This window comes from Miniopterus schreibersii, assembly GCF_964146895.1.
Source record: "Miniopterus schreibersii genome assembly, chromosome: 13".
In the NCBI taxonomy this organism is placed as follows: domain Eukaryota; kingdom Metazoa; phylum Chordata; class Mammalia; order Chiroptera; family Miniopteridae; genus Miniopterus; species Miniopterus schreibersii.
In genome coordinates this window covers 10,918,824-10,946,656 of record NC_138113.1, presented here as the reverse complement: position 1 = coordinate 10,946,656, position 27,833 = coordinate 10,918,824, and the positions used below count along the sequence as shown (strand labels likewise).

At 37.9% G+C, this 27,833-nt stretch overlaps 1 protein-coding gene across 1 annotated transcript in view; it reads right to left on the bottom strand.

Moving 5' to 3' along the window:
* Window positions 1-597: 597 nt before the first annotated feature.
* The window catches only part of SELENOI (selenoprotein I), a 40,575-nt gene continuing 13,339 nt past the window's right edge, over window positions 598-27,833 (bottom strand). The window contains exons 4-10 of the mRNA XM_081156377.1: window positions 26,321-26,395; window positions 22,539-22,801; window positions 21,030-21,138; window positions 14,831-14,879; window positions 12,674-12,854; window positions 11,176-11,358; window positions 598-5,047 (exon numbers count right to left, since the gene is read on the bottom strand). Of these exons, the coding sequence (XP_081012503.1) occupies window positions 4,949-5,047; window positions 11,176-11,358; window positions 12,674-12,854; window positions 14,831-14,879; window positions 21,030-21,138; window positions 22,539-22,801; window positions 26,321-26,395 (959 nt within the window). The 3' untranslated portion in view covers window positions 598-4,948. The remainder of the gene's footprint in view (window positions 5,048-11,175; window positions 11,359-12,673; window positions 12,855-14,830; window positions 14,880-21,029; window positions 21,139-22,538; window positions 22,802-26,320; window positions 26,396-27,833) is intronic.

The window sequence follows — 27,833 nt, the reverse complement described above, 5'->3', positions numbered from 1 at the left end:
ATCTAAAATTCATGCAGAACTGTGTGTGTTTTAATAAAAAAAAGGTAATTCTGATTTTGTTACCCACAGAAACTACTCAAGAGAAGACTGTAGCCAAAGAGCCATTAGGCACCCAGAGCATTTAGCCACTCCTGGTGTCTTCAACCCTGTCTCTAATTTCAGTGTAGCATGAGGGACTCTGGCCATGATCCAACTCACATGCTATAAAAACAGCACCACTCTGATTTAGCCTGGCGTTCTAATGATCCTTGAAGACTAAGGCAGTGTGAATGGTCTGCAGAAGACCAGACACGCCTGTTGTGTCCAAATGGACTTTCCTAAGGGGACAAGCCCGTATTAAAATATCCTAAAATCAGTCCAAGTATCACCAATTCTGGGAACATGGCCTTTCTGACCCAATGCAACACAACCCCCTTGCTCAGGCCACCTGTGAGAGGGCTACAAATGACAAAACTGCTTTTGCTACCCTAAATATTAGCTTATTTGAGATCTGTCTGTATAAAGAGCAGGTCCCTGCTTAAAAACAAACAAAAAAATCAGCCAGATTACTCTTTTGTATATTTGTTTACTAAAAAAGCAGAGCATATTACCAGCATGCAGGTTAAAAAGGTTACATTTATTTTGCACTGTAGAAAGACTGGAAATGAATTTGCCAATAAATCCGATTCCCATGGCTCCACACAAGGAAAAAGTAAACACATAGCCACTTTCTCTGGAAAAGTTAAACAACCATGATTTACCATATACCCAAAAAGTAGCTGCCTGCCAATAGATCAGTCATTTGAACCACTGTCAAAGATGAAAAGTAAAATATACAAATCACATGGGTTTCATAATTAATTTTTAAAAAACAGAATCTACTTATGCTTCCTAAAATGCAGAGCATCACACTCTCGAGTTTCACAGTGATTAATTTACCACCACTTTACTATTTAAACTGTCACTTTAAATGTAAAAACAGCATGTCAAAGTGCTTCAGATGCAGTATACTAATTAAAATTCCTGGAAGGTTCTAGTACTGGCAGCTAACTTAATAAGGTTATTCACCCACAGGGTGTTCAAGAAAGGGCACATTGCCCTACAAAGAAATCTCAAAGGACAAAGAAAATTCTAGTCTGACCATAAATTTCCTATAAGTGCTCAATCAAGTCCAGAACTGAGGCCAAGAGAAAGGCCACTCTGAACACAGGAATCAACACAACCAAACATTTCTCTATCTGTTTTTGGCTAATTTGGGGACCCAAAGTCCAACGTTCTAACCCATCAGGTTTACTTTGTTCCCTCTGGCACGTTCCCATCCTTGATGAGACAAGATATCTAAGGCAATCAAGGAGATTTGAATGTGGCAAGAACTGGGGCAACAGAGCAAGTGGGCGTCTCTGTCCTAGGCAGTGGCTAGATAAAATGAAACCCAGGTGAAGCCCGAAGAGGAAGAGTTACGGACAGACCTCTTGGTAAAATACAAAGGGGAGAGTGGCCTTTGATTCAAGCACCTTCAGATTATCTTTTACTCTGGAGAGGTTATAGAATCAAAGTCCCCTTTGAAAAGTAAGGTACACTCCAAATGCATTATGACTGACTACAAAATAAAGGAATTCTTTGAAAATTAAACACTTAGAAAACTTTCAAATTCACTTTGAATCTGAAATTAGTGGAGGAATGAGGAGCTAAATTGTGACCATTTTAAACAGATAATCACTGGGCCCTGAGGGTATGAGGCATTCCGGTGACACCTACTTCTCTTAAGTAGATATGACACATGCTTTTTCCTCCGCTATGCCCCATGCCCAGGCTCCAGGTCACAATCAATACTCTTTTGGTATCTAATTTAGAATTTGGGTAACTCTAGACATACAGTTATCTTCCCAATAGCTCTATATTAAAATAAATGGCATGTTGGTAGAAGTACTATAACATTCTTGACCATAATCAGCATTTAACTTTCCTTTAAAATTAGAATTAAAAGCATGTTAGCCATGATATTAAATATGAAGGAAGATTATTTAGTTTTTTACTTGGAAGCTATTCACTCTATCACCCTTAAGACTAAAATCCATAAACTCTATTTATTATGTGTTGGTGGAGGAATGACAATTTAAATTGTAACGATTTTAGGCAATGCACTGCACTAAGATCGTGTTATTAAAGGACCACAAAGGGCAGCATTAACATACTCTATCCAGGTATTTTCTAATTTTTCTATCCTGTGCCCCCGTCAAGTAGAGGGGAATTATTTTCTGACAAGCAAGAAAGGACATTTTTCTTACCATAACCTGAAAAGAAACTTCTCTTACAGGTCTAGGTAACTTTGGTCAGCAGAAACACAAAGTAAACCTCTGGCCTGGCTAAGGCACCCTGTTCTGAACTGTACAGAAAACAAGTATGGGTGACAGCCATCCCACTGCTCCCCCAAAGGCAGCTCAGTGTATGCTGGGAGAAAGGCTGAGGTGTGAACTCACCCCAAAACATCACGCATAAGCCTCAAGTATCTTCTGTCCTTTGGAAGTGTTATGGCATCTGGCATGACGTAAATGCACAGAGCTACTTGTAGCTAAGTCCTGCTCAGCCGCCCCATCACTGCCTAAGAAATGGGGGCTTTCAAGATGCACTTCAAGTGGCAGACTAGGCCGAGGAGGAGAGGGGGAGCGCACCCAGACGCCCACGTTCACAGCACTTGGAAACAGTTCGTTCATGACTCAGTTTCGCTTTCGCCTTGCTGATGGCCACCTTTCTTTCATCTAAGGATGTCAATAAAACTGACTGGCAAATTCTTTACCGCCACAGAGAAATAAGTCATAAAATACAGGCACGAAACAATCTTCAAATAAACTTGATAAAACAGAAAGAGAGCAGAAACACACTTTAAGGTAAAAGCCCCAAGTTACAGGACATGACCCCATGCCACAAGTAAGAGGTATTTTCTTACTATGCTATAAAAGGTGGAGAAAGCCTATGGTCCAAATTTGTCATTTTATAAATATTTATCAGTTCCTTTCTTATATAATACAGATTAGTCTCATTCTTGGGTACAAGGTAAACAAAACAGTAAATTGATTAGCTTAGAAACTTTGAAACAAAGCTTTGTTCCCAGCCCAAATGAACACTTTATCCAGTTGAATTTTAGGGATGACACAGAACAAGGTATACAAAAAATAACATTAATTTCACTTAACTGATTCATTCTCTGACCTCTACGATGGCAACTTACCAACAAACATGGAATCACTACCCACATTTTCCGGCACAATTTCTCATCTATTTTCAGTGTTCATTTTTGTCTCAGAGAAAGTCACTGAATATACCTCAACCTTTACAAACATTTTTAAAAATGAGTCAGAACCATGAGTTAGCTCCTGGACTCTTCATTTCTAATAACCTAGATGACAATTATTAGAATTTAAAAATTTAAAAATTGAAATATCAATTACACAGTTATTTTTACAAAGCAGCAGACAAGCTCAACAAAGTAATACACTGTAATTAAATTTTAAAATGGTCACATTCATAGATAAATAATGGTTATGAATTTAATTACATATCAACACAGTGGTGCCTATTTTATCCAAGTGCAATCCATCCAAAAAAAAGGGTTTAAGATACACTCTTCATTCAAGCACAAACTTCATTCAGTAGAAAACAGAAGAAAATCAGGAAGTAAATTTCACCACCACCAAAGTAAATAGAGACAAAGGAAAAAAGAAATAGAAAAAAATATCCACATTCATGAAAAGGTATGATCTATTAAACAATCGCATTAAAGTCAAAGAGATCTTGATGCTTGTCAGTAAACCTCAAAAATTACTCCAAGTATATTAAAGAGAGTATATACTCAGTAAGGCATATATATCAAAAATTTTCTTCAAGTGGGGAGGTGGGTAAGTTGGAGAAGGGAGAATTTCTACTTCTTTATCCTGAATGAAATTAAAAATACAGCACTCTCTCCTCCACGAAGAGGGAGAGGAAGAGGAAGAGGAAGAGGAAGAGGGAGAGGGAGGGAAGGGAAGGGAAGAAAGGACAAACTGAATCACAAAACTAATTTTGTAGTGAGGTTCAACAGTAGGAATTTCATAGTGAGGTTCATGAGAGTCCTAAGTCCAAAGTAAATTTCTCTAATAAGGAAGTTTAGCTGTATTCCTCACAAGTAATTATCATAAGACTCGCACTGGCACAAGCCATTCATTTAATCATAGTTCACAGGCACCAAATCTCAGCAACTTGCAGCCGAGGGGGGAAATGCCACATTTAAACAGTGAACCCTGCCAATGCGGAGCTACAATTACAACCCATTCTTTACTGAGTCTCAACAGAATACGTTTCTTTAAAAGAAAACCAAACCACTGACCAAGCTCTGTTCCATAACAAAGAGAGCCAGGACACTAAAGAATCTAAGCATGTATGTTAGCTCTCAGCACAGGAGGACCAGGGCATTCCATGGGAAAGGGAAACTGCTATGTTGGCAGACCTGTATATTGTTCTGTAATCATTTGGCATCTCTTGCTGAAGGTGACTTACTCTTCTCTTTTCCCTATGTTAGACGGCTTCCACAGCACATAACCTACTACTGAGTACCAAATATGAAACCATATTGTGGTTTTCTGAATGTTATCAGTGCTCTAAACCAATTTGGGGGTTTTAAAAATAATAAAAATAAAGCATCTTTAACTCTGTATGAACCAAAACATTATGGACTCATGAATCTAAAATCACTACAAACATTTTGCTGGTCTAATGTACATTATGCTTAACCAAAACATCACATGGTTTTATAAAAAATAAAATAAGGTGGGAGTTAGTAGGTTCAAAATACCACATTTCAGATTATATATGTCATTCCTGCTGTACAAGTACCACGCGCAGAGTTCCCATGTCTGTAAGCAGATCAGTTTAGTTCAATGGTGATAGATGAAATATTTACAAGCATCTTATTTATAGTACTTCCTTCTGTGGATTACAGGCCAATACTGTTTTCTTCCACTCCTAGTCAATCCGAGTTGGGTTTCCTCAATGAGAAGGGGTAAATCTGAAAATGGCTGCTCAGTTGCTTTACCTATAGAAAACCAGAACAGGAGGCAATGACAAATACGTACCTAATTATTTTTTTAAAGCACAGAATTCACCCTCTGGACACAACAATTTACTGACACAACAAAAATCATTAGAAATAATGAGGGTTTTTCTGGGTTAGGATAGCTATAGACCTAGATGGCTAAACAGAATCAGGACTTAAACCTGGGTCTGCCTAACTCCATTGTTCTAGTCTTTTCAGAGCCCTGTAGACCATATAGATTCACATCAAATCTACTGAAGAATTATAGGGTTAGTTGATTTAGACCATCTAGTAGATCAAATATTTACATATACAGACTCAATATTCAGCTTTTTATGACATTTCTAGGTAATCATTCCTAACCCTGATGAAACAGTTTAAAACTAGATCTGTAAATTTTGGGAGGTTTAGGCCATATTAGTTATGGTATCTTATGGGTACATAAGAACTTGGTTATGTGCCAGTTAGTAAATATCATTTGTTTGATATTTCTTATTTCTATTCTTATTTGTATTATTTATATTTCAATAGTTCAAGTGAATGTTTTGTACAACTTAGCAAGATTTACCTTCTGGTCAGAAGTTGTAGAAGTGGGAAGAGAGCACAAAGACAGACAAAAAAGATGCTCCTGGAATTTCTTTCAGTTAGCTTGTATTTATTTTCCAGATTTTTAACAAAGAAAATGTAGTACCTTGATAATTTAAAGAAAAATGTGTTTTGGTTTAGTTTGATGTATGTATGATTTTCTGAAGATATGTTTCTGAAGGGTCATAATAAATTAAAACAATTACAAGAGACCTTGGCAACTGTGTTCCACTTCATGCATGTGACTGATGACATATTAGGATAAAGGCCTACGAGTGTTGCTATAAAGCATAATTTAAATGTGCACAAATAAAAACATAGATAGTTATGTCTTCATATCATAATTCATAGACTTATCATGACTTATTCCCATAACAATTTCATCCACTTTGTCCCAACAAATGTGGGCTACTTTGGGGAAGAAAACCTAAGTTTAGCAACAAATGCAAAATATAAAGTTATCATTTTATAAATATGAACAACAAAATATAATTGTTTCTCAAATTGATTCACAGCAGGGTTCCTTTCAAAACAAGCATACCAAAAAGAATTTAAGAGACATAAAAGTGTGAATAGTCTTCTGCATAACCGCACTCCTATGAAAGTATCCTCAGAAAATAAAGCAAATGAAAGAAAAAAATATTATTCCAGATTGTTTCCCCCAACATTATTTATAACAGTGAAAATTTGGAAACAACCGAAATTATTAAAATAACTAATGATTAAGTAAATTGGGTTACTATTAAGCTATCTCCTTGATAGAATATGCTATACCACTAAAAAATCATAATTATGAGACCATACTAAACTATGTAAAATAATTAGAAAAGAATATTAAAGTATGATGAAAAAGAAAATAAACTGCATGTATCTAATTTTCATTTTATTAGATCTTAGTTCATTTGTCCTGAAACTGAGACAGACAAGGAAGCCAGGAAAAGGGGAATTGGAAAACTGAGACAGCTGAACAAACTGGCCAAGCAATTTACAGCAGATACTGAAAGTCACCTCTCTAGAGATAACATCTAGGCCTCAGTTGTATTTCAGCTCCAGGCCCAGAAAAACAGCAAAACCAAGTGGATGACACCAGGACCATCTGCAGTGACTAATGACCCCTTGCCCTGACACTGACCAATCAGTGGAGACTACAACCCTGAAGGAGCACACCTAGAAAACTGATGAATATTCTGCTGAAACCCTCCCAAGACCTCCCCTAAGATTCTCATCTGTAAGAAAGAGATAAAAGCCTCAAGACCAAGGACCCAGCACTCTCCCTCTGGGGAACAGCATGCCCCCATTCCCTTTCCCCTCTTCTTCCGGCACAGGCATGCATCTCCTAAACTCTAAGGGACCCAGGAGACTTGCAACTAGTGGAGCAATGGACAGCAGCAGCTTATCCCAGGCTAACACTTGAACCTGTTCCCAAGGACTCTTCTCTGACTTCCCAGAGGGCTAAGGCAGCCCAGCCTAGGTTCTCCTGGTGCTTCTTCTATGCTAAGACCTTTCTGTTGTACTATCCCCAATTTTAATAAATGTTCCCTCATAGTCACCTGGACTCGTGTTGTGAAATTTTTCCTGCAAGAAGTCAAGAACCCATAACTACTGGCTGGCTACAGGCAGAGTCCCTCAGGGCCAGGTCCCCTGTCTGGTAACAAAACTAGTTTCTTATTTTAAAAGAGACTATTACAGTTTGCATAATATTTCTTAAATCCTTTCTCTTCTATATTTCGCCTTATTATTTTTCCTGATGAGAACTCAGAAATAGCACAGATTAAGTAAAACTTCAAATAATGCAAAGGCCTTCCTTAAGTCTGAAGTTCTAATCTCCCTTACCACAGGCAGGAAGGGGAACGGAGGCAGTGCTACAAAACCAATTTCGGTTTCTCTCCAAATTATGTGAAAGAGCAACAAAAATGCCCCTAAAGCTAAAGAAACACACAAAAAAATAATCAACAAATGAAATTATCTAGTCTTGTATAATTAAAAGCACAAAAGAGTTTATAATTCTTTTTTTTGTTCTTAATGTATTTTTATTGATTTCAGAGACAGAAAGAGAGAGAGAAACATCAATGATGAGTGGATTAAAGATGACGGCGGACTGAATGGAAGCTACAATGACACTCTCCCAGGACCAAACTGGAATCACAACTGAAATATAGAAAAACCATCCTGAATAATCAACTGCAACTGAAGATGAGCTGGGGAGCACCCACATAGCCAAGGAGGAAAAGTGGAGACCACACAGAGACTGGTAGGAAGTGCAGAGGCACGAGAGGGCTGGCTGGGCTCCCACAGGCAGCAGCTGAAGGTCTGGAGGGATATTTCAGCTGTGGGGGATTCCCACTGAGGATTCTGGGGCTTAAACTCCAGTCCAGGCTTCCCAGCCAAGAGCACCAGAACTGAGAAAGGTGCCCACATAACATCTGGCTGTGAAAAGCAGCTGGGTTTCTGTCTGTCAGGGAGAGACAGCTGGAAATGCAGGCACCCTCTTAAAGGGCCAATGCACAAAGTTTCATGTGCAGCCACTCACCTTGGGCTCCAGCAGAAGGAGGGCTGAGTGGACTGGAGCTGTGTGAGGAGAATCTGGGGTCGTGGGTTCTGAAGACAGAGCTCAGAGGGCATCCCTCTAGATTCCTGTGCCTAGTCATTCCTCCAGACTGCAGAGGCATACATTTACCTTCCAAGCAGCTTTTGCCTGAGGGGGAAGCAATTGCCCCACCCTGCTGGAAAACCTCTTGCCCTACCTGGTGGTTTCTACAGCCTCACTAAGGCTCATTAAGAGAATCAGATTAATCAGCCTGCAGGCAGAGGCTGACTTCAGAGTGCTGAGTCTTTGCCTGATCTGCTGCTAGATCCAGGCCTTGGAAAAGCAGACCTTGGTGTGCATCTTGGTGACGTCCAAACGCACTCAGCCACAGCAGAGGGTACCTCAAGCTGTGGTTTGTTGATATGTGTAAACAGGGTACTAAAGGTCAGTCACAAACAGTGTCTGACATTGGCCTGCACCAGAGACCCTCCAAAAAGACTGAGAGTCCTAGCAGGCCTACCTAATACATAGAAACAAACCCAAATAGGCAGCCAAAATGGGGAGACTGAAAAACAAGCCCCACATGAAAGAACAAGAAAAGTCTCCAGAAAAACAGCTACATGAAATGGAGATAAGCAATCTATCAGATATAGAGTTCAGAATACTGATTGTAAGGATGCTCAACAGCATGAAAAAAGATATGGACACTATGAAAAATGACCAGTCAGAAATGAAGAAGGACATAGCAGAAATAAAGAATACATTGGAAGCAATAAACAGCAGATTAGAGGAAGCTGAGGATTGGATCAGAGAATTAGAGGACAGGGTAGAAAAAAATCATTCAATTAGAGATCCAAATAGAAAAAAACAATTAAAAAAAAAAAAAAAAGGACAGTCCAGGGGAGCTGTGGGACAACATGAAACACAACAATATTCACATCATAGGAATGTCAGAGGAGGTCAAAAGTAAGCAAGGGCTAGAGAACCTGTTTGAAGAAATAATGGCAGAAAACTTCCCTAACCTGGTCAAGAAAAAAGTCACACAAGTTCAGGAAGAACAGAGTCCCAAGCAAGAAGAACCCTAAGAGGCCCACCCCCCAGACACATCATAATTAAAATGCCAAAAATTCAAGACAAAGACAGATTATTAAAGATAGCAAGAGAAAAGCAATCTGTTACCTACAAAGGAGCTCCCATAAGGTTGTCAGCTAGCTTCTCATCAGAAACTCTAAAGGCCAGAAGGGAATGGCAGAAGTATTCAAGGTAATGCAAAACAAGGATCTCAAACCAAGACTACTCTTTTCAGCAAGGCTAGCATTCAAAATAGATGGGGAAATAAAGAACTTCCCAGACAAAAAAAGGCTAAATGAATTTATCACCACCAAACCAGCACTACAGGAAATGTTAAAGGGACTGCTGTAATTAGAAGTAGAAATAGAAGCATTGCAAGAAATGTTAAAAGGACTGCTGTAATAATAAAGAGAGAAACTCAGGCATAAAGAATTAAAATGGCAATAAATAAGAACCTATCAATAGTAATCTTAAGGACTTTAAGGAAGAGATCAACAGCAATACAGTGATAGTCGTGAACTTTAACACCCCACTGGCTTCACTGGATAGATCTTCCAGACAAAATGTCAACACAGAAACAGTCAGTGACTCTAAATGGCACACTAGATCAGATGGATTTAATTGATATTTACAGAACTATTTATTCATCCCAAAGCTGCAGAATATACAATCCTCTCAAGTGCACATGCGTCATACTCAAAGACAGACCACATGTTAGGACACAAAACAAGTCTCTACAAGTTCAAGAAGACTGAAATCATATGAAGCATCTCAGATCACAAGGGCATGGAATTAGAAATCAACTACAGTAAAAACACTCAAAAACATTCAAACATGTGGAGGCTAAATAGCATGTTATTAAACAATGAATGGGTTACCAATAAGATCAAGAAAGAAATCAAAAATTTCGTGGAAACAAATGAAAATGAGCACACAACAGCCCAAAATCTATGGAACACAGCGAAAACAGTCCTAAGAGGGAAGTTCATAGCACTACAGGCCCACCTCAAAAAGCAAGAAAAATTTTTAGTAAACTATCTAACCCTACAACTTAAAAGAATTAGAAAGCTTCCCTATGAAGCTGTCTGGACCAGGGCTTTTGTTTGCTGGGAGTTTTTTTTTTTTACTGCTTCAATTTCATCAGTTGTTATTGGCCTATCCAGGTTTTCTGATTCCTCCTGATTCAGTCTTGCATGATCTAACTCATATGTGGAATCTAATAAACAAAATAGACTGAGAAACAAAACAGATCCAGAGACACAGAAGAATGGAACAGACTGATGAATCTCAGTGGGAAGGCGGGGTGAGGGAGTGGGGGGGGAGAGATTAATCAAAGAACTTTTATGCAAATAATGCATAACCCATGGACACAGACAATAGTGTGGTTGAAGGCCTGGGGGAGGGCTCCGATGCCGGGTGGAAGGGATCAATGGGGAAAAAGGGGGGTATAGCTGTAATACTTTCAACAATAAAGATAAATTTAAAAAATGAAAAACATCAATATGAGTCATTGATCAGCTGCCTCCTGCACACGCCCTGCAGGGGATTGAGCCCACAACCCAGGCATGTGCCTAACCAGGAATCAAACCTTGATCTCCTGGATAATAGGGCGATGCTCAACTACTGAGCCACACTGGCTGGGCAAAAGAGTTTATAATTCTATTTACCAAGAACATAAGTTGGTTTACATTTCTGCCAACTTAAAAACAAGAAATAATTCCTTATAACAATTATCCAGCTTTTAAATTATTTGTAGTTATTATAACATATTCATTAGAGAAACAACATCTAAAACTACACATGTGGATATTATAGAAAATTTAGAGAATATACCAAAACTTTTCCAGCTACTATAATAAGCAAACTTTCTTTTAAAATTTTCCCTCACCTTCTTTCCACTATTTATAAGAACCAAATGGACCCAATTTTGTTCTAGATTACTCACCACTCGTACTCCATAATGGATGTGGGCCAGAGTGAAAGCAGTTGTTAATGTATACAGAAGAATGCTCTCAATGTAAGAAGTGACTCCGAAGTTTACCACCATGACAACCAAGAAGAGAGGAACCAGCAACCAATTCAAAGTTGGACACCTGGTATTGCTCATTTGACAAACAATCAGCTGACACTTGAAGTCAGTAAAAAAAAAAAGGGGGGGGGGATAAAAATTTAATTAGCAAACCACTTTCAAAACTTTTCACTCCAACATTTAAGACGCATTCAACTACTTGAGCCAACACATTTACATTACATTGAGTAGTCTCCACTAATCAAGGGACAACTGGGTTTCTGCCCCCACCCCCAAACCTGTGGCCCCTCAGGCCATGTGTGTGTCAGAAGAGTATAAAATCATTTAGTAAGGATGCTATAGAAGACATTCTTTCACTTGGTAAAAGTTTCTCCCAATTTTAATATTGTTATTTTTTAATTTTCAAAACAGCCTCCCACCCCCCCCCACAACGACATTTCTTCATGGAGATGAGCTACTACCTCCCTCCCATTCAGTTTTATTACCGTATTAGAACCTCACAGCCTCTTTGGCTCCCTTTACTTTCAACACCTTACTCAAATATCATTTTATTCTTTCATAAATACTTTTTATACATGGAAACATAAGCTCGGTGGCTAAGTAAGAAAATAAAAAATGCATTAAGGACCTGGCCTGAGCAGGAGCACAGGCTCCCCTGGCCGTCAAAACAATCAGGGTCTTGCCTGACTGAGGTAGCTCAGCAGTTGAGCATTGACCTATGATCCAGGAGATTGTGGTTCGATTCTCCATCAGGGCACATGCCCGGGTTATGGGCTTGATCCTCAGTAGGGGGCGTGCAGCAGGGAGCCGACCAATGACTCTCTCATCATTGATGTTTCTCTCTCTCCCTTCCTCTCTCTGAAATCAGTAAGATATATTTTTTTTTAAAAAAACAAACTATCAGGGTCTTTTCTCAACTCCTGATTTTTAAACATATATTGTATTTATTACATAGTTCATAATTCCATGTTCTTAATTTAAAAATAAGTTGATTAAAAAAAGTGTGGGAGGTGTGTGTGTGTGATGTGTTTTCTCTCTCACAAAGGCCCCTTTCAAGTTCCCTAAACTAATCATTAGATCTGTTGCCATTTCAACGACACTGTTAACAATATTTACAGTCTAAAAGGAATCTATAAATTATTCCATGAACTCTTCAGCAGACAACCAAATAAAAATATTCAAGTATGCTATGGTTCCAAAATGCTACTGCCATCTCTAAATCCTACTGGATTCAAAAGGAAAAATGAAATAATTTCAGCATGTTCTGTCTTCGAGGTTATGATGTTTTCAAATTTTGAATTAAAATAGCTTTAAATTAAAATGTGTTTGTTCTAATCTGTATAAGGTTTCTGAAATGATCAATTCAGTTATATATTCCTTACATATATTATGGTTTTTAGAAGAAAATTCTTACTGTGATATTGGCAAAGGCTGTTCCCACCATAAAGTAGAATACTCTAGGATGCATCTCTAAAATATCTGAAGGTGACTGGAGGATCCACACTGTAGACAAAACGAACAGCAAACATGGAGAATAGAAGGGGACCAGAGCTTCATAGACTGAACCGTGTTTCAAGGTGTTATTTTTATAGCTTCTGGAAAAAAATCAAGTAATGCAAAGAACATTATTACATATAAAACTTATAATTGTATTTTATAGTTTTAAAGTAGTTTCAAACTTACTCTCTAGTTTTATACACACCACAATCCTATGGCATAGGTAAGAATTAACACTACTAACCCCATTTTAACAGACAGCTCAAGTGAGGGTGTAAGAATTTAAATTTACATAACTCGCTACCAAGTGGCGGGGCCAGGACTAGAACTAAAGTCCTCTGACCCAGTCCAGTCCCATTTTTACCCCTGGAATGTAAAAATGAATAAAACTTGGTCTTTGTTCTATGACAGAGATTTTCAACCCATGTGCCACAGAATTTTTAAAACACGTAATACCTATTTAGTCAGGGGCACTGACCTCTTTTCCCTGAGATTGTCAAATAAAAAAGTGACAACCTGAAACCCATATAATTTTATTAATCAATATCACCCCAATAAATTCAATGAAAAAGAAAAAAAAAAATGACAACAGCCAAGACAACAACAGCCGTCCAGTGTGAATGAATAGATATTATACCTTTTTTTACTGTCAGATCGGCAAAAAATAAAATGTTTTTTGGAGTTCTGAAGAATTTTAGTAATTAGTTTATGTGTGCCATGAGATGAAAAAGGTTGAAAATCACCATTCTATGAGATTATATTCGAATAGGGAAAATAAAATGAACACAAAGCAATACGAGAAGAGAACCTCACAGTGCTGCTCTGATACAAGTGACACAGAACTTAAAGTGCAAGAGAATTCACGGGAAGACTCTGAAATGAGACTGCTGATCGCCTCTAGGGTCCCGAGGCACATCTGCTCATCTGCACAGAGCCCCAAATTCTAGCCCCGCTCCTGCCACTGACTGCATGCCCTTGGCCAAGATGTTGCCCAATCAGGACCTCATTTTTTTTTTTTAATCCTCACCTAACGATATTTTTTCATTGCTTTTCAGAGAGAGTGGAAGGAAGAGAGAGAGAAACATTGCTGTGAGAGAGACACATGGACTGGTTGCCTCCCACATGCGCCCCAGCTGGCGATTGAGCCTGCAACCAAGCAACCAAGGTACGTGCCCTTGGCCGGAATCCAACCCGGGACCCTTTTAGTTTGCAGGCGATGCTCTAAGCACTGAGCAAAATCGGCCAGAGCAGGACCTCATCTTTACAAGATAGGGGGGAAATAACTCAAATAAAGCTCTGCAGCCTTCAGAGCTTTAAACTTTATGGTTCCTATGAATGACTGCCAGCTGCAATAAACAGAGAAGATTCATAGAGCTTGGCTTGACATGGAGAGGATTCTGCAGACAGATTTGAGACCTGAAGGATGAAGTAGGAGGTACAAGAGCATTTTTTTCAAGTACAGGAAACAATAGGAGCAAAAATACTGAGGAAGGAAAAAGCAGAATATATTCAGATTGCAAAAAGAAACCCAACGCGGCCGCACAAAGGTGGGGAAGTGCATAGATCGGAAAAATGAAACCACCTGGGCAACTTCCCTCCCCAAACCCCACTCCTCCCCAGGCAGGAATTTCTATATGATGCCACCTGAGAAGAGGCAGCACAGGTCTAGGGCTTGGTCCTAAACTACGTAAGTTCAGAAGTCTTTTGTTTCCTTTTGTTTGTCTGTCTTTTATGATCATGCTAAGTAAACTTAGAGATAATTTATAAAAACAGAATGTAAATGTAACAACATTCAACAGGAATAGCCTTCCTGTGGATAGATTCACTCACAAAAAATGACAAATTAGAAACTGTCTGGTGAGCCCAAAACTGTAACAAAAGAACAAGAACGAGCAGTTTTGTACACAGCCACCACCGAGACTCTAATTATCCGAACCTCATCCTAGTTCAAGTACAGGTTTCACCACCTTTTCGAAATGTCCAGATTCCAAAAGGAAAAGAGATCCTAAAATTAATCTAAATAACAATTTCTAAGGATTTTATTTCCTACCCAACTAAAAAATAAAATACTTACCTGTAAAAATTTAATAAACTCATTGGAAGAGTCACACATAATGCACAACCTAAAAGGAAGAATATTGAAATCATCATGATTATTATTCAAGTGCCTTTTATAATACATACATACAAAATGTATAATATTTTTAGACCCAATAATTCTCAGGTTCCAGTTTACTTCTGTAATGAACTAAAATCCTTTTCTGAACAACATTTACAACTGGAAGGGTGGCAGCAGTTTGCTGATTCAGAGCAGAGATTTCAAGGAGCCAGACTGGAGTTGAACCTTGGTGGTGCCACCAACTGAAGTCATCATGACTTCAGGTAAGTAAACCTGCCTCAGTTTCCTCCTTTATAAAATAGAGATAATAGTACTGACCCTATAGAGTTTGGAGAATTAAATGAATTATTACATGTAAAGACATCTCAATAGTACCTGGTATATAATATACTGCTCAATAAAGGTGAGCTGTTGGAAGAGGGGATGACTAGTGGGTTCTGCTGCTTCCCATTTATATTTATTTTTACCTCCTTAGCATTCACTTCTTTCCCCTCAAACCTAAAAACAAGAATGGCCTTCCCAAGAAACACTACCATTGTTGCTTCTGTCCTCACTATTTACTATTTCCTATCACTCGCCAAAATTTAATTTTCTGTTGCCTTAATTCCTCAGCACTCTTTTGTTCATCCCGCCTCCCACTCTGCAGAAATTGCACTCTTGATATTTACCAAGCTCTCCTAGTGATCGAATTCAGTATCCTTTCTTCTTTCCTGACTTCTAGGTAAGATGACTCCATGGACTATCCACTAATGGCAATTCTTTCCTCCTTTGCCTTTGTGATTCCATTCTCCCAATGTCCCAGCTAACATCCAACCATCACATCTGGTCTCCTGGTGGGGACTGTACCCCCTGCATATTCCTAACTGGGTGCTCTATGGTGCTCCCACTCGCCCTCAGAGAACCTCTCTTACAGCTTTAATTATAAGCTTCCTTCCGGCAGATGACTCCAAAGTCTAGTTATGCTCCTCTTAGGCAAATCAGACAACTGAGCTTCAGACTTCTCAGTTGCATGAGAATGAGTTAAATGATTTTCTAGTATCGCTTGCACCTTTAAAATTCTGATTCTATAATCTATAGAGATGTGAATTCATGATCTTTGTTTCAAACTCCAGATCAATACATGTGGCACTTTCTGGACACTTCATTTGGATAATTCATTGTCACTCAACATATTAGCCCTAGTTTGTCCACTCTGGACTCTCAGTGACTTATACTTGGCTTTGGGAGGTGGGGGTGGGGGGTGTCAATGCAGCTATGATTGTAAAGCTCAAAGGTAGAAAAGCATCCCTTCAAACCAATTCCTACGACATTTTGCTAAAACAGATGAAAAGACTGGAATCCACAACACAGAAGTCTCATTTCAAAAGATAAACTGCTCTGCTATTTCCAAGTCCAACTGGAACAAAGTCCCTCAAGTTAGATTTTAGAGGGAAACAAAGGAGAAGATATGCTGTGTCCTCAAAATCCGCAGAAATTTTCAGCAGCTGACTCCATGAAAGGGAGCCAAAGCTAAATGAATTAACACAGAATTATTTGTAGCTCAGAGGTGTTAGAAATAGGCTGAGAGAAGCTTGCAAAATATTTGCTACCAAGAATATTTGGTAGTTTAAAACATCTTGAAATAGCTTTATCTTAAGTACAGTAAGCATGTAGAAAAGCCTGGGCTCCATACAGGCTGCCAAAGAAAAAGAATGCATCTACTATTTCTTTTCTAAGCAGCACTTAATGTATATTCTGTAAAGAGTACTTAACTGTTCATTTAAATACTTATAGTGATAGACACGTGTGCAGACCTGCTGCCTTCCATATTGCCATAGGAAGGCCCAGACTTCATAATATAGGAAGCTTAATAGCTACAGAAAAATAAGAGTGGAATTCATAAAAAATAACTGAATAGAATGAGATACACTCCAGGGATAACATGGTCACATAAAATATTGGGCTCCTCACATGTCCAGGCTTATTTATTAAACAGGAACTTCAATTAAAACCACCAAGACAAAAAAGTACCTTAAGGGAAGTGAAAAAGACAAACAAGGGGAGAACCGTAATTTATATCAAAAAAAAAGATCAATATGTCTAATGTATGAAGAGCTTCTAAAAATAAAGAAAATGGTTAACAATCCTATCGCAAAAATTGGCTATATCTATAAAAAGCATACAGAAAAAATGGATACGAATGGCTCCTAAACACTAGAAAAGTCCATTCGTAAAATAAAAGACAGGCAAATTAAAACTACAGATACATCATTTCTTACCTATCAGACTGGCAAAAATCCAAAAGTTTGACAATATACTATGCTGGTGAAACTGTAAATAAATAGGCATTTTCATACACAGCTGTGGAAATTTGAAATCATACAACCCATACAGAATGAAATAGGGGAATATTTAGTGAAATTGCATAACTTGTCCTTTACTAGCAATTCTACTTCTAGGGATCTTTTCTAAACTACTTGGGCAAAAGTATGAAGAGACATATGTATGTACAAGGCTATTCACTGCAGCAATTTGTGTAATAGCAAAAGAGTGGAAATAACCCAAATGTCCACCAGTAGGAAGCTAGTTGAATAAACTGTGGTGCATCCACACAATAAAGCACTAGGCCCTATAGAAGAAATAAGGAAGATCCTTATACATGACTACATGGTGATCTCTTGGATACACTATTAAGTGGGGGGGGGGGAGCAAGTGCAATAAAAAATGAATAGTATGCTACCATTTATCTATAAAAAGGGGTGATAAAACCACACAGACACAGACACAGACACATTTACATATATTAAGAAACAATGTAAAGATAAACCAAAAATTCAAACCTAAGAATGGTTAACTATGAGGGAAGGGAGGACTACGGTAGTAATACGAGCTAGATTATTATATATATATATGACTTTGTAATCATGTAAATAGTTTACATAAAATAAAGAAAAAATAAATTTTAAAAGAAAAAGTAATCTCTAAAAAGTAAAGTGAAACAAACTAAAATGTGTATATCCAGTTGGTGGCATAGCCACAGAGTGGTAACTTTAAACTATAGTAACCTGACTGGACATCTCTAGTAGGATAAACCATAAGGATAAATGGAACCTTGAAAAAACACAATCTTAAACAATTTTCAGTAACCATATTGTTGCTGATTTTGGTACTGTATTCTGAGACTGTTGTGGGCATTTTGTAGAATAAAGTAAATATTTTGTGTCACTGAACAAAAAGACTTTTGTCACAGTTTAAAGGATACAAATGTAAGATCAATGAGGTTAAGTAAAAAAATCTGTATCATCAAGTCTGTTTTAGAATTATCAGTATGAATTTATGAGATATTTTATTAAAAACAAGCTTTATCCCCCGCTATCCACTGAATGAATGGATTCCTAAGCAATGATCATTAATGTCTGTTAACACTATTAGGTAAAGAGCTGATGCAGAACTTTGTAATAGATGGGAATGGATATACAATAACTCCACTCTCTCTCTGATCACTATTCACTTCAAAATAAAGAGAGACAACTAGATATTGTGTATCTCTTAAAAGTACCATTACCTAATAAGTATTGTTGCCAAAACAAACAAACAAAATCAAACTTACAACTAACCAAGTCTATAGATCTAACTATGTATTAGTTTATAGGAAAAACAAGAGGCAGAGGAACACATTAACAGACACAGTAAGAATGCAATTAGCAAAATAAAAAATGCAAAGAAACTTTTTTTAAAGTAGTCAACAGAAACTTACTCCCAAGTGGACCCAGATGCTGAATTTGGCAAACAGATTTTAAAGTAGCTATTTTAAATATGTTCAAAGAACTAAAGGAAAATATGGCAATAATGAAAGAACAGAGAGGGAATCTCAACAGAGAAATGGAGTATAAAAAGAACCAAATGGAAAATCTAGAGCTGAAAAGTATGAGAAGTTAAATGATAGGTTCCATGAAAGATTCACAAGAAAACTTTAGGAGGCTATGGGAGGTAGCAGAAGAAAAAAAGGCAGTGAACTAAAAGACAGATGAATAGAAATCATGTACTAAAAAAATAGAAAAAAAAGATTAAAGAAAAATTAATAAAGCTTCATAAAATTACCTGTAGGACAATATCATGTAAATGTCTAACATACATGTAAATAGAGTCCCAGAGGAGAAAAGAGAGACAGAAAAAGGAATCTGAAGAAATAAACTGCAGTTGATTAACTTCCCACATTTAGTCAAAATATTAACTTATAGATCCAACAAGCTCGACAAACACCAAGAACAAACACAAAGAAAACCAAACCTATGTACATCATAATCAAACTTCTAAAAGCCAAAAATAAAGAATCTTAAAAGCAACAAGAGAAAAATGATACATTACATACAGTTTGACAATGATGTATGAGCTGACTCAGAAACAGTGGATGCCACAGGACATTAGAATGACATATTCAAAGTGGTACAGGGAAAAAAACTATGGCAAAATCAAAACATTTTCACATAAACAAAAACAGAACATAATGCTATCAGACTTGCTCTATAAAAACGCTAAAGGAAGTACCTTAGACTTCTGAGAAAGAACACCATATTTTAAGATATACAGAAAGGAATGAAGTGCAGTAAAAATGGTAAATAGTGGGCAATTATAAGACTATATGTTATAAAATAACCCAAGGGTTACGGGCTAGTGGTGCATTTGAAACAAGATTGGCACTTGAATTGAAAACTTGTTAAAGCTGGATGATGGGACATAGGGATTTATCATATAAAAGTAGAAAGAATTGAGTATAGATAGATGTTTAAATTTTTCATAATAAAAAGGGGGGGAAAACTGAGAGGGCAATCTTGCTTTTTCTCTAGGTGGCCTGCCTGTTGTACCCAAAGAAGGCAGCCTTCCATAATGGCAAACAGGAGCCACTCCACCTCCTACCAACCTTTGGTCATTCCTTGCCTCACCATAAGCTCTAGTCTACATTAGCCACCCCAACACCAGCACTACCAACTTTATCAGCAGAAACTAAGTAGCTTAGGCCCTAAGGCCCTTTTATCTGTGTCTACTCAAATCTAGTACTGGAAAAGCTACTTTACTTATTCGTACTGAAATATGTGGGCTTTTGTTTTATTTCAGAAAGAAGAATTCAGATAAACTTATAAATTACTAACAAAATTATGTGCCCAATAAAGCACTCATTTAACATTCAAAACTATATGTCATATCAGAGAATTCAGCCTTATCTTTAAATTTAACATTTAAATGTAAAATGCACAAACCTGCCACAGTATAAGCTGCTTAAATCAAAAGATACACTACATGGTGGGAGATAAAGAATAGCTAGCCTTTTCAAGGTAAAGAAATCAGTTTATATAGGTACCAAAAAGTGAACGTTTGGTAGACTACAGTAGGGTTCCTAAAAGGTATGTGGTTCAGAACCACAAAAAAGGCCCAAACTACTTCTTTTCTGAAAGCCAATGCCTTAGGCACTATCTTCCCAGCTGTTTCTACACCTTACCTAATTCCTATTCCATTACCAAGGTTCACCAACACAAAGAGACAGGGTTATTTTTTAGATAAGGGAACAGAGCGATAGCCAACAAGTCTGCTTTTTTACTTCTACAAAGGTCTTTAGCACCACTCCTGATGCCCCCAAATAATCTAGATTCCTCTTCCTTTTTGCCTCTTTCCATAGCAAACACTCATCCTGTAGAGATCCCTCGCCTTCAGCTAAAATCAAAAGGGAACCATCACCATGATTAAAACCTTTACCTAGTATTCAGTGGCACAAGGACACCGGGGATGAACGGAGGCTCACTTGTTGGAGTGGACATATTAGAAAGTACTCTCTATTCTATTTCCTACAAATTAATAATCTTCATCTTTGATATAATGCCACCTAGATGTGAATCCTCCAATACAATCTAGATTAATTTAAATAGTTTATAAGTTTGTGTGATCTATTTTGGTATTTTCTTCTTATTAAAAATACCCTGATGCTGAACAACAACAACAAAAAGACACACAAAGACACCTTTATTTTCTCTAATTAGGTTGAAATCCTACAGGGTTGTAGGGCTGTCCTGCTTGCTGGAGGGTGTCAGGGAGGGGAAAGGGTGTGGCTGCTTGTTATAATCAAACACTGGCTTTGATAACAAAGTGATGTTAAAACAGGCTTCAACATGGAGCTTCTTACCAATAATCATTGTAGTGAATAGGTCTCTATATAAGAAATTAAACAGGAAAGGTTCATACCAGGCCTCAACTCCCACAATCGCAGTCACTATGTAGACAAAAGAAATAGTCTGGAAGGAAAATGCAGACAAAAGCATACAGAGGCATTAACAGCTGGAAAGATCAGGAAATCAATAATGCTTTATGCAGCATAAATCTACTCAAATACTTTTAGTAAAAGCAAGAAGTATGCTTAAACTGGGTATCATTGCAAGTCTTCTTGCCAACAATGCCATAAAATAAACAACTTCTAGACAATGCAAGCAACTGGCCATCATTTGGAACACTTTAAGGCACCTCATAAGTTGGTTAAGCCATAAGATGACCCAATCTGCCCACCCAGTCACTTTCTTTATCAAAAACATCCCAACTTCTTACTCTTTACTGGAGCCTTAGGTGCAAATGGGCAAAATGGCAACACAAAAAGCATGATTCAAAGGCACAGAGAGTTAAGAGCAAGCCTATTAAGTAAGAGAAAACAAATCTTGCTAATCACCGAAAAGTTGGCGACAAGGACAAAGAGCCAACAGTTATGTGCGTATCTTTTCTTTTACATCTTTTTTTTTTTTTTTTTTTACAAATCAACAGTTAAAATGGAATTTTATTAACATTAAGAAACTGTTCATTTTTTGGTGTAATAATGGCATTGTATTTATGTTGTTTGTTTTGTTTTTAAGATTTTGTATTGATTTTCAGAGAAAGAAGGGAGAGGGAGAGAGAAACGCTGATGTGAGAGCAAAACATCAACTGGCTGCCTCCTGCAGGCCCCACGGGGAATGGAGCCTGCACCCCAGGCATGGGCCCTGGCCAGGGAGCAAACCAGCAACCTTTCAGTGCACAGGACAACGCCCAACCGTGTTTATGTTTTTTAAAAAAGAGCTCTTACTGCCCTGGTTGGGTGGCTCAATTGGTTGGAGCACTGTTCATACACCAAGGGGTGGCGGGTTCACAATTCCTGGTCAAGGCACACACCTAGGTTGCGGGTTTGATCCCCGGTTGGGGCACAAAAAGGCTTGCAACCAATTGATGTTTCTTTCTCACATCAATGTTTCTCTCTCTTCCTTCCCCTCTCTCTAAAAATCAATTTAAAAAAACATATATCCTTGGGTAAGGATAAATAAATAAAAAGAGCTCTTACCATTAAAAGATTAATAGTAAAATATTTATCAATAATTTCAGGAATTTCCTTTAAAATAACTGGGGGGTGAGAAAGGGTATACATGAAATTAGACTGGCCATGTGTTGGTAACTGCTGAAGCTAAAGTAACAGGTACATAAGGGTCCACTATACTATCCTCTCAACTTTTGTCTATGTTTGAAATTTTCCATAAATAAGTAAAAATAATATAAAAGAACTTTTTTAAAAGTACACCTCAGTTCTAATCAAAAGAGGGCATTAAAGAAAGAATGACAAAAACTTCCCCCCAAAATAGATGCAATGTTGAAAATTTAAATTAAAACACATACTTACCACCTGGCTAATGTCATATCCCCACGGCAGGAAAAGAACCCCTGTGTTATACTTTTCCCAGTGGGACAGGATGAAAGAAAACAAAACCACCCACAGCAGCAGATACAGAACAAAAACACTGACACCAGACGATCCTCGTCCAAAGATGGAGTACACGGTCACAACAAAGTAAACACACGACCAACTATCCAGGCCGTGGTCAAAAAGCTCCCCCAAGGGGGTGCTGGAATTGGTTCTGCGCGCCTGCTTTCCATCCACACCATCTGCAACAAAACACATCACCACGGGAAAAGGTCAAATCCGTGTACTAATATGGAGACAGTCTTCTTCAATAAACTGGAGAAAACAAAACAAAACACATCAGCTTATCACAGGAATGTTAATTAACTAAAGTACAGCTACCAGCCAGTACTATAAAAATCTAACCTTTAATTCCTACAACTCAAAGGTTTCAGAAGTAAAATCGGTAATTTCTCTAAGTTTAATCTAAAAGTTAAAATGTTATATTACACTGAATGGTTCAATTTGAGATCTGAGGAAGACACATTCTAGTTGGACTCTGAAGTTCTCCAGATCTGCCTAACAACTGAATTGTTCCACTAGCCACAAATTCTAAAGCCCCCAGAAAACATTCAATAGTTATGCACTATATTTCATCTAACCGCTCCTTGCTCTAGGATCCAAAAACACTCCGTACTTCAGCTACAACATCTATTTCATCCTGGTTGCTATTACAGGCACTTCTTTACAGCTCAGCCACCTCCACAATTTTAAGTGCTTTCAGAGTAAGTTTTGTACATAGTAAGCTGCAGTGAATGTAAGAATTTATTGAATCTATGCAATCTAGTCTCAATTTTGTAAAGATTACAAGAATCTTACAATGAAAAGATTGATAACATGAAAAAACATGATAATTAAAGACACAGTTATCACAACTCATAGAAGAGTATAGAAAAGGGACAGGTTCTCTTCAGGCTAAGGTGATCTAGAATGGCTTTGAAGACAAGGTGAAATCTGAGCGGGGACAAAAAGAATGAGTTGGATTTCAGTAGACGAGAGATAAAGGAGTATGTCATTTCAAGAGAAGGGAGTGCTATCAGCAAAAACACTGAGATGGAAAAGCACATGCCTGTTCAGAAAAAGCCAAGTAGTTTAGTCTGACTAGAAACTACTATGTGAAGAGGGTAGTGTACAGAGGATAAAAGGGAGGTTTAAAAGTTTTAGGGAGTGTGAAGAGCTACTGAAAGTATCTGAGCAAGAGAGTAACAAGAGTGAAATCAATGAAGTGCTTCAGAAAGGTTCCCTGGCATCAGTGTGAATGACAAGCTGGGAGAGGAACACTACCAGTAAGCCAACACGGAGGTGGAATGCAGGGTAGATGAAAAGCTGGAGACAGGTGAGATATGAGGAAAGTGAAAATGACAGGGTAGCAAAAGATGAGGGGAGAGGCTGAAGGACAAGAAGGCCATCTCCAAAGTTCCCGGTCTGGGTAACAGTAAGTGGCAGTGTCCACAGAAACACGGAGGTCAGCAGCAGGAGCAAGACGATAGAAAAGACGCTGAGTGCAATCCAGAGGCTGAAACTGAAGTGTTACGGGGAAAGCCACACGGTAATTAAAGCAACTCAGCCCAGGGGTACTTACTCGTAACTCAGAAGACAAACAACAGCTACCTATAAACAAGGGAGTCATCGTAATAGTGCTAAGAATCAGGATTACCAGGGAAATTAGGAGAGAGAAAGTGAAGGGTAAAGTATAGTAAGAACACCTTCATCTAGGGCAGAAACAGAGGAACCTGGGGAGGGAGTGAAGGGGGGAGGAGGGGGAAAAGAAGAGGGGGAGAGAGGAGAGGCGGGAGGGGGGTGGTAAAACCTAGCACCTAGTTAAAAAGGAAAAGTCTGAATTATAAAAAATTTCTCCCCAAAAGAAACAGTATTGTTATCTAAGTGCATTAGAATTAGGCTAATTGTAAAGATTCAGGTTTCAGGAATTAGAAATTCCTTATAATTACTGTGTTTCTTCCTCACCATAGTATTACCCCAGGGCCTAGCTCAGTTTGTGACAAAGAGGGCTTTCAAAAACACTGTTAAAGAAATATATAAAGGATGAATGCCAAACTCCTGCCCAAAGCCTGCAGATCTTTCTTATATAAGGTCTTTCTGCCCTTAAGCAGCTAAAATATTTCCTAAGACTTTTCTCATTACTTGCTGGCTTAATTTCCTATTTTCAGTGCAACTCCTATGCAGTTATAATAAATATTAAATCCATGAATTACATATTAGGTTTTGTGCATCTTCTTGCTGAACCCATTCTAGCTCCAAAGTACGCGGTCTACATATATTTCAGAGTGTTTTCTTTTTAAAGAAAGGTAATTCAGGGAATATTCCATATATTATGAAAAACCCCAGTAGGACGTAAAGCAGCACCTGGTGATGAAACACATTAATATTTCTGCAGCAAAATGTAAGAACAATCACACTAGTAGAATAAGTCAAGATTGAAAATTGCCTCATGTTAGTTCAAGATAGGTTTTGTAACAAATAGTTCACCTTAGGTCAGGACTTTTGCCAGAGCTGTGGACCTGAAATTGGTAGATGATACAGTATATCACAAGGCTCTTTATGAATGCTAAATGTTCCAACTCAGAGCCCACCGGCTACCTTCACCTTTTCCCTATTCCTCCTGTAGTCCTTGGCAACCAAATAGCAGAATTTTAAAACCTTCTCATCTTTAATAATGAATACGCAAAAGCCTCTACCTAAATATGTAACTAAGCCTTTCCTAATTATTCTAGACTTCTTTCCCCAACTCTTGCAGCTCTGGTCATCCACCATGTCAGCATTTAATCATGGACCAGATTATACTGGTTTTATGAGTGGAAGTCATTTTTATCTGAGGAGATCTAAGCAACTTGAAGGGTCTGCTACTTCACATGCATTTAAAAACTATATATATACTGAGCACCCACTATGCTCTAAACACTGGGTACACAGTAGTGAACAAAACAAAGCACCACCCTCAAAAAATTTGTATTTTGGAGCAGACAGACAACAAACAGGTAGGTAAGTAAATGAGTAATAGGTCATATGATTTTAAGTGCTACGGAGAAAAATAAAGCAGGAAAGGATACAACGAGGATGCAGGACAAGCCATTCAGATAATCCAGTGAAAAGCATTCTTGGCAGAATGGACAGAATGGCCTAGTACAGTAGACCTCCCTGACCATTCCTTCCACCAAATAAGAACTGATCACTTCCTTATTTGTTCTCCCACTGGGCTCTATCTAGTGTCTCTCTCAGTACTCTGCAATTATTTGGTATGTCAGTATTGCTTCCCAAACTTAAGGCAAAAATAATGTCTTATTTCAATAACCTACCTAATATTTTTTGTAAAGAGCCAGATAGGAAATAGTTTAGACATTCTGGGCCATATGATCTCTGTTGGCAACGACTCGACTCTGCCTTTGTTGCAGGAAAGTAGCCATAGACAATATGTAAAGGAATGAGCACAGCTGTATTCCAATAAAAATTTACTTACAAAAGCAGGCAATAGGCCAGTTTGGCCCACAAGTGGTAGTCTGCCAACTCCTATCTTATCCTTTAAATCCCTACCAATGAATAACAATATTTTTCACAGAGAAACTAAAAAAGATATTTACTAAATTGGACAGGATATTAATAAGCCCTAGTTAAAATGAATTAAGCATAGGAGAAAACATTGAGTGGGCGGCTATCCTTACTGACAGATTCGCCAGCCGTTGATAAAGTATTTGCCAGTTTCTTACCTAGAGTGTAGGCTACGAAGTTGAGGATGCCCACCACGATCCACACCCAACCAGGTACATGCTTGTGACCTGGTGCTGCAAAGGAAAGCAACTCAGAGTTTAATACAGTCGTCTAAGCACAATTGTTCTTACCATAGCATATACTGCCAGAGAAAAACATTTCTACTTATTAAAAAGAAGTTACGATATTTTACAATATATTTTGAACACAGAAGTAGGTAAATATTAAAGTGTATCCGTAAACTCTGAAAGAAAACCAAACAAAGAAGGACTGTCTAACCCCTCACAAACAACAGGCATTTATTTTGAGCTTGAACCATAACTCAAGACTGGCTATTCATCTTCACTAAAACCTTATGTAGGATGAAAAACAATGTCTTTTGGAGTTTAAAAAATGCTTCTGTTTAATCAGACCCTCATTGTTTACATTTATATTACAAATACGTATTGAGCCTTCAACCTATACTCTCTTACTACAATTAATTAGCTAAACAAAAAACCTTTTGATTTGGGTATAGAGATTACCTCAACTGGATGATTCTGGCATCAGAATCACAATGAAATGTCTGGACCTCACCTTTTCCCCCTAAGATATAACAACTAGGAATCAGGAGGCCTGGGTTCTAGTCCTGGCTATGTAACCAATGAGTACTGTGACCTAAATATGTCATTAACCTCTCTTGTCTTCCATTTCCCAAATATACTGGACTAGATGGTTGATCTGCTCCTTCAAGTTCTATGATTTGGGAAAATATATATAATATTTACATGTTTTTAGTTCTCTTAATAACTAAATAAATATTCTTATTTAATTAGAGAAAATAATATTTCTAAGTTAGAAAGCAAAACTTTGAGGCTGTCCTGAGGATTAAAATACAAATTTTTAAAAAAACAGTATAAAAACCATGCTGAATGAAATTTAATCTTACTTATTCATATGGTACTTTATGATCTTCAATTACCATTTTATTACATGTACAGAAGCTATGGCTAAAAGTTTCAGTTGATAAAGTCAGGTGTATATATCCAGAATTTCTATGATAGCAAAACTCCTAAGTGCTTCAAACTCCAAATGTTCCTACATTTTCAGTGATTGTTAATTTCTCCAGGTTAGTCCACAAAAGTCTGCTGAACCCAGAACACAGATGAATTATAATATTGGAAAATATATTCTCTAACTTAGAATGCAAAAAATACTTATCTACTTTCATCTTCCTATTCCTCTCAACTCCAACAACTGAGTGAATGACAGAAATAAACCCTGTCTCCCACTATCCACCCCCATCCCAAATGCACTCCAGGTTCACTCCTACTGCTGGGGCAGAAGCTGGGTGTGGAAGGCAGTCAAGACAGGAATAGGTGTGAAAGAAGATACTGGAGTCCCAGGAGGGAACAGGCTGAAAACTGCCTCCCCAAAAGTGATTTCTCCTGTTTTCCCCAATAAGGATCCAGACTTTTGTCAAAAAATACTTAAAGGTCTAAGAACCATTTTTAGAGGAAACTGGGAATTATT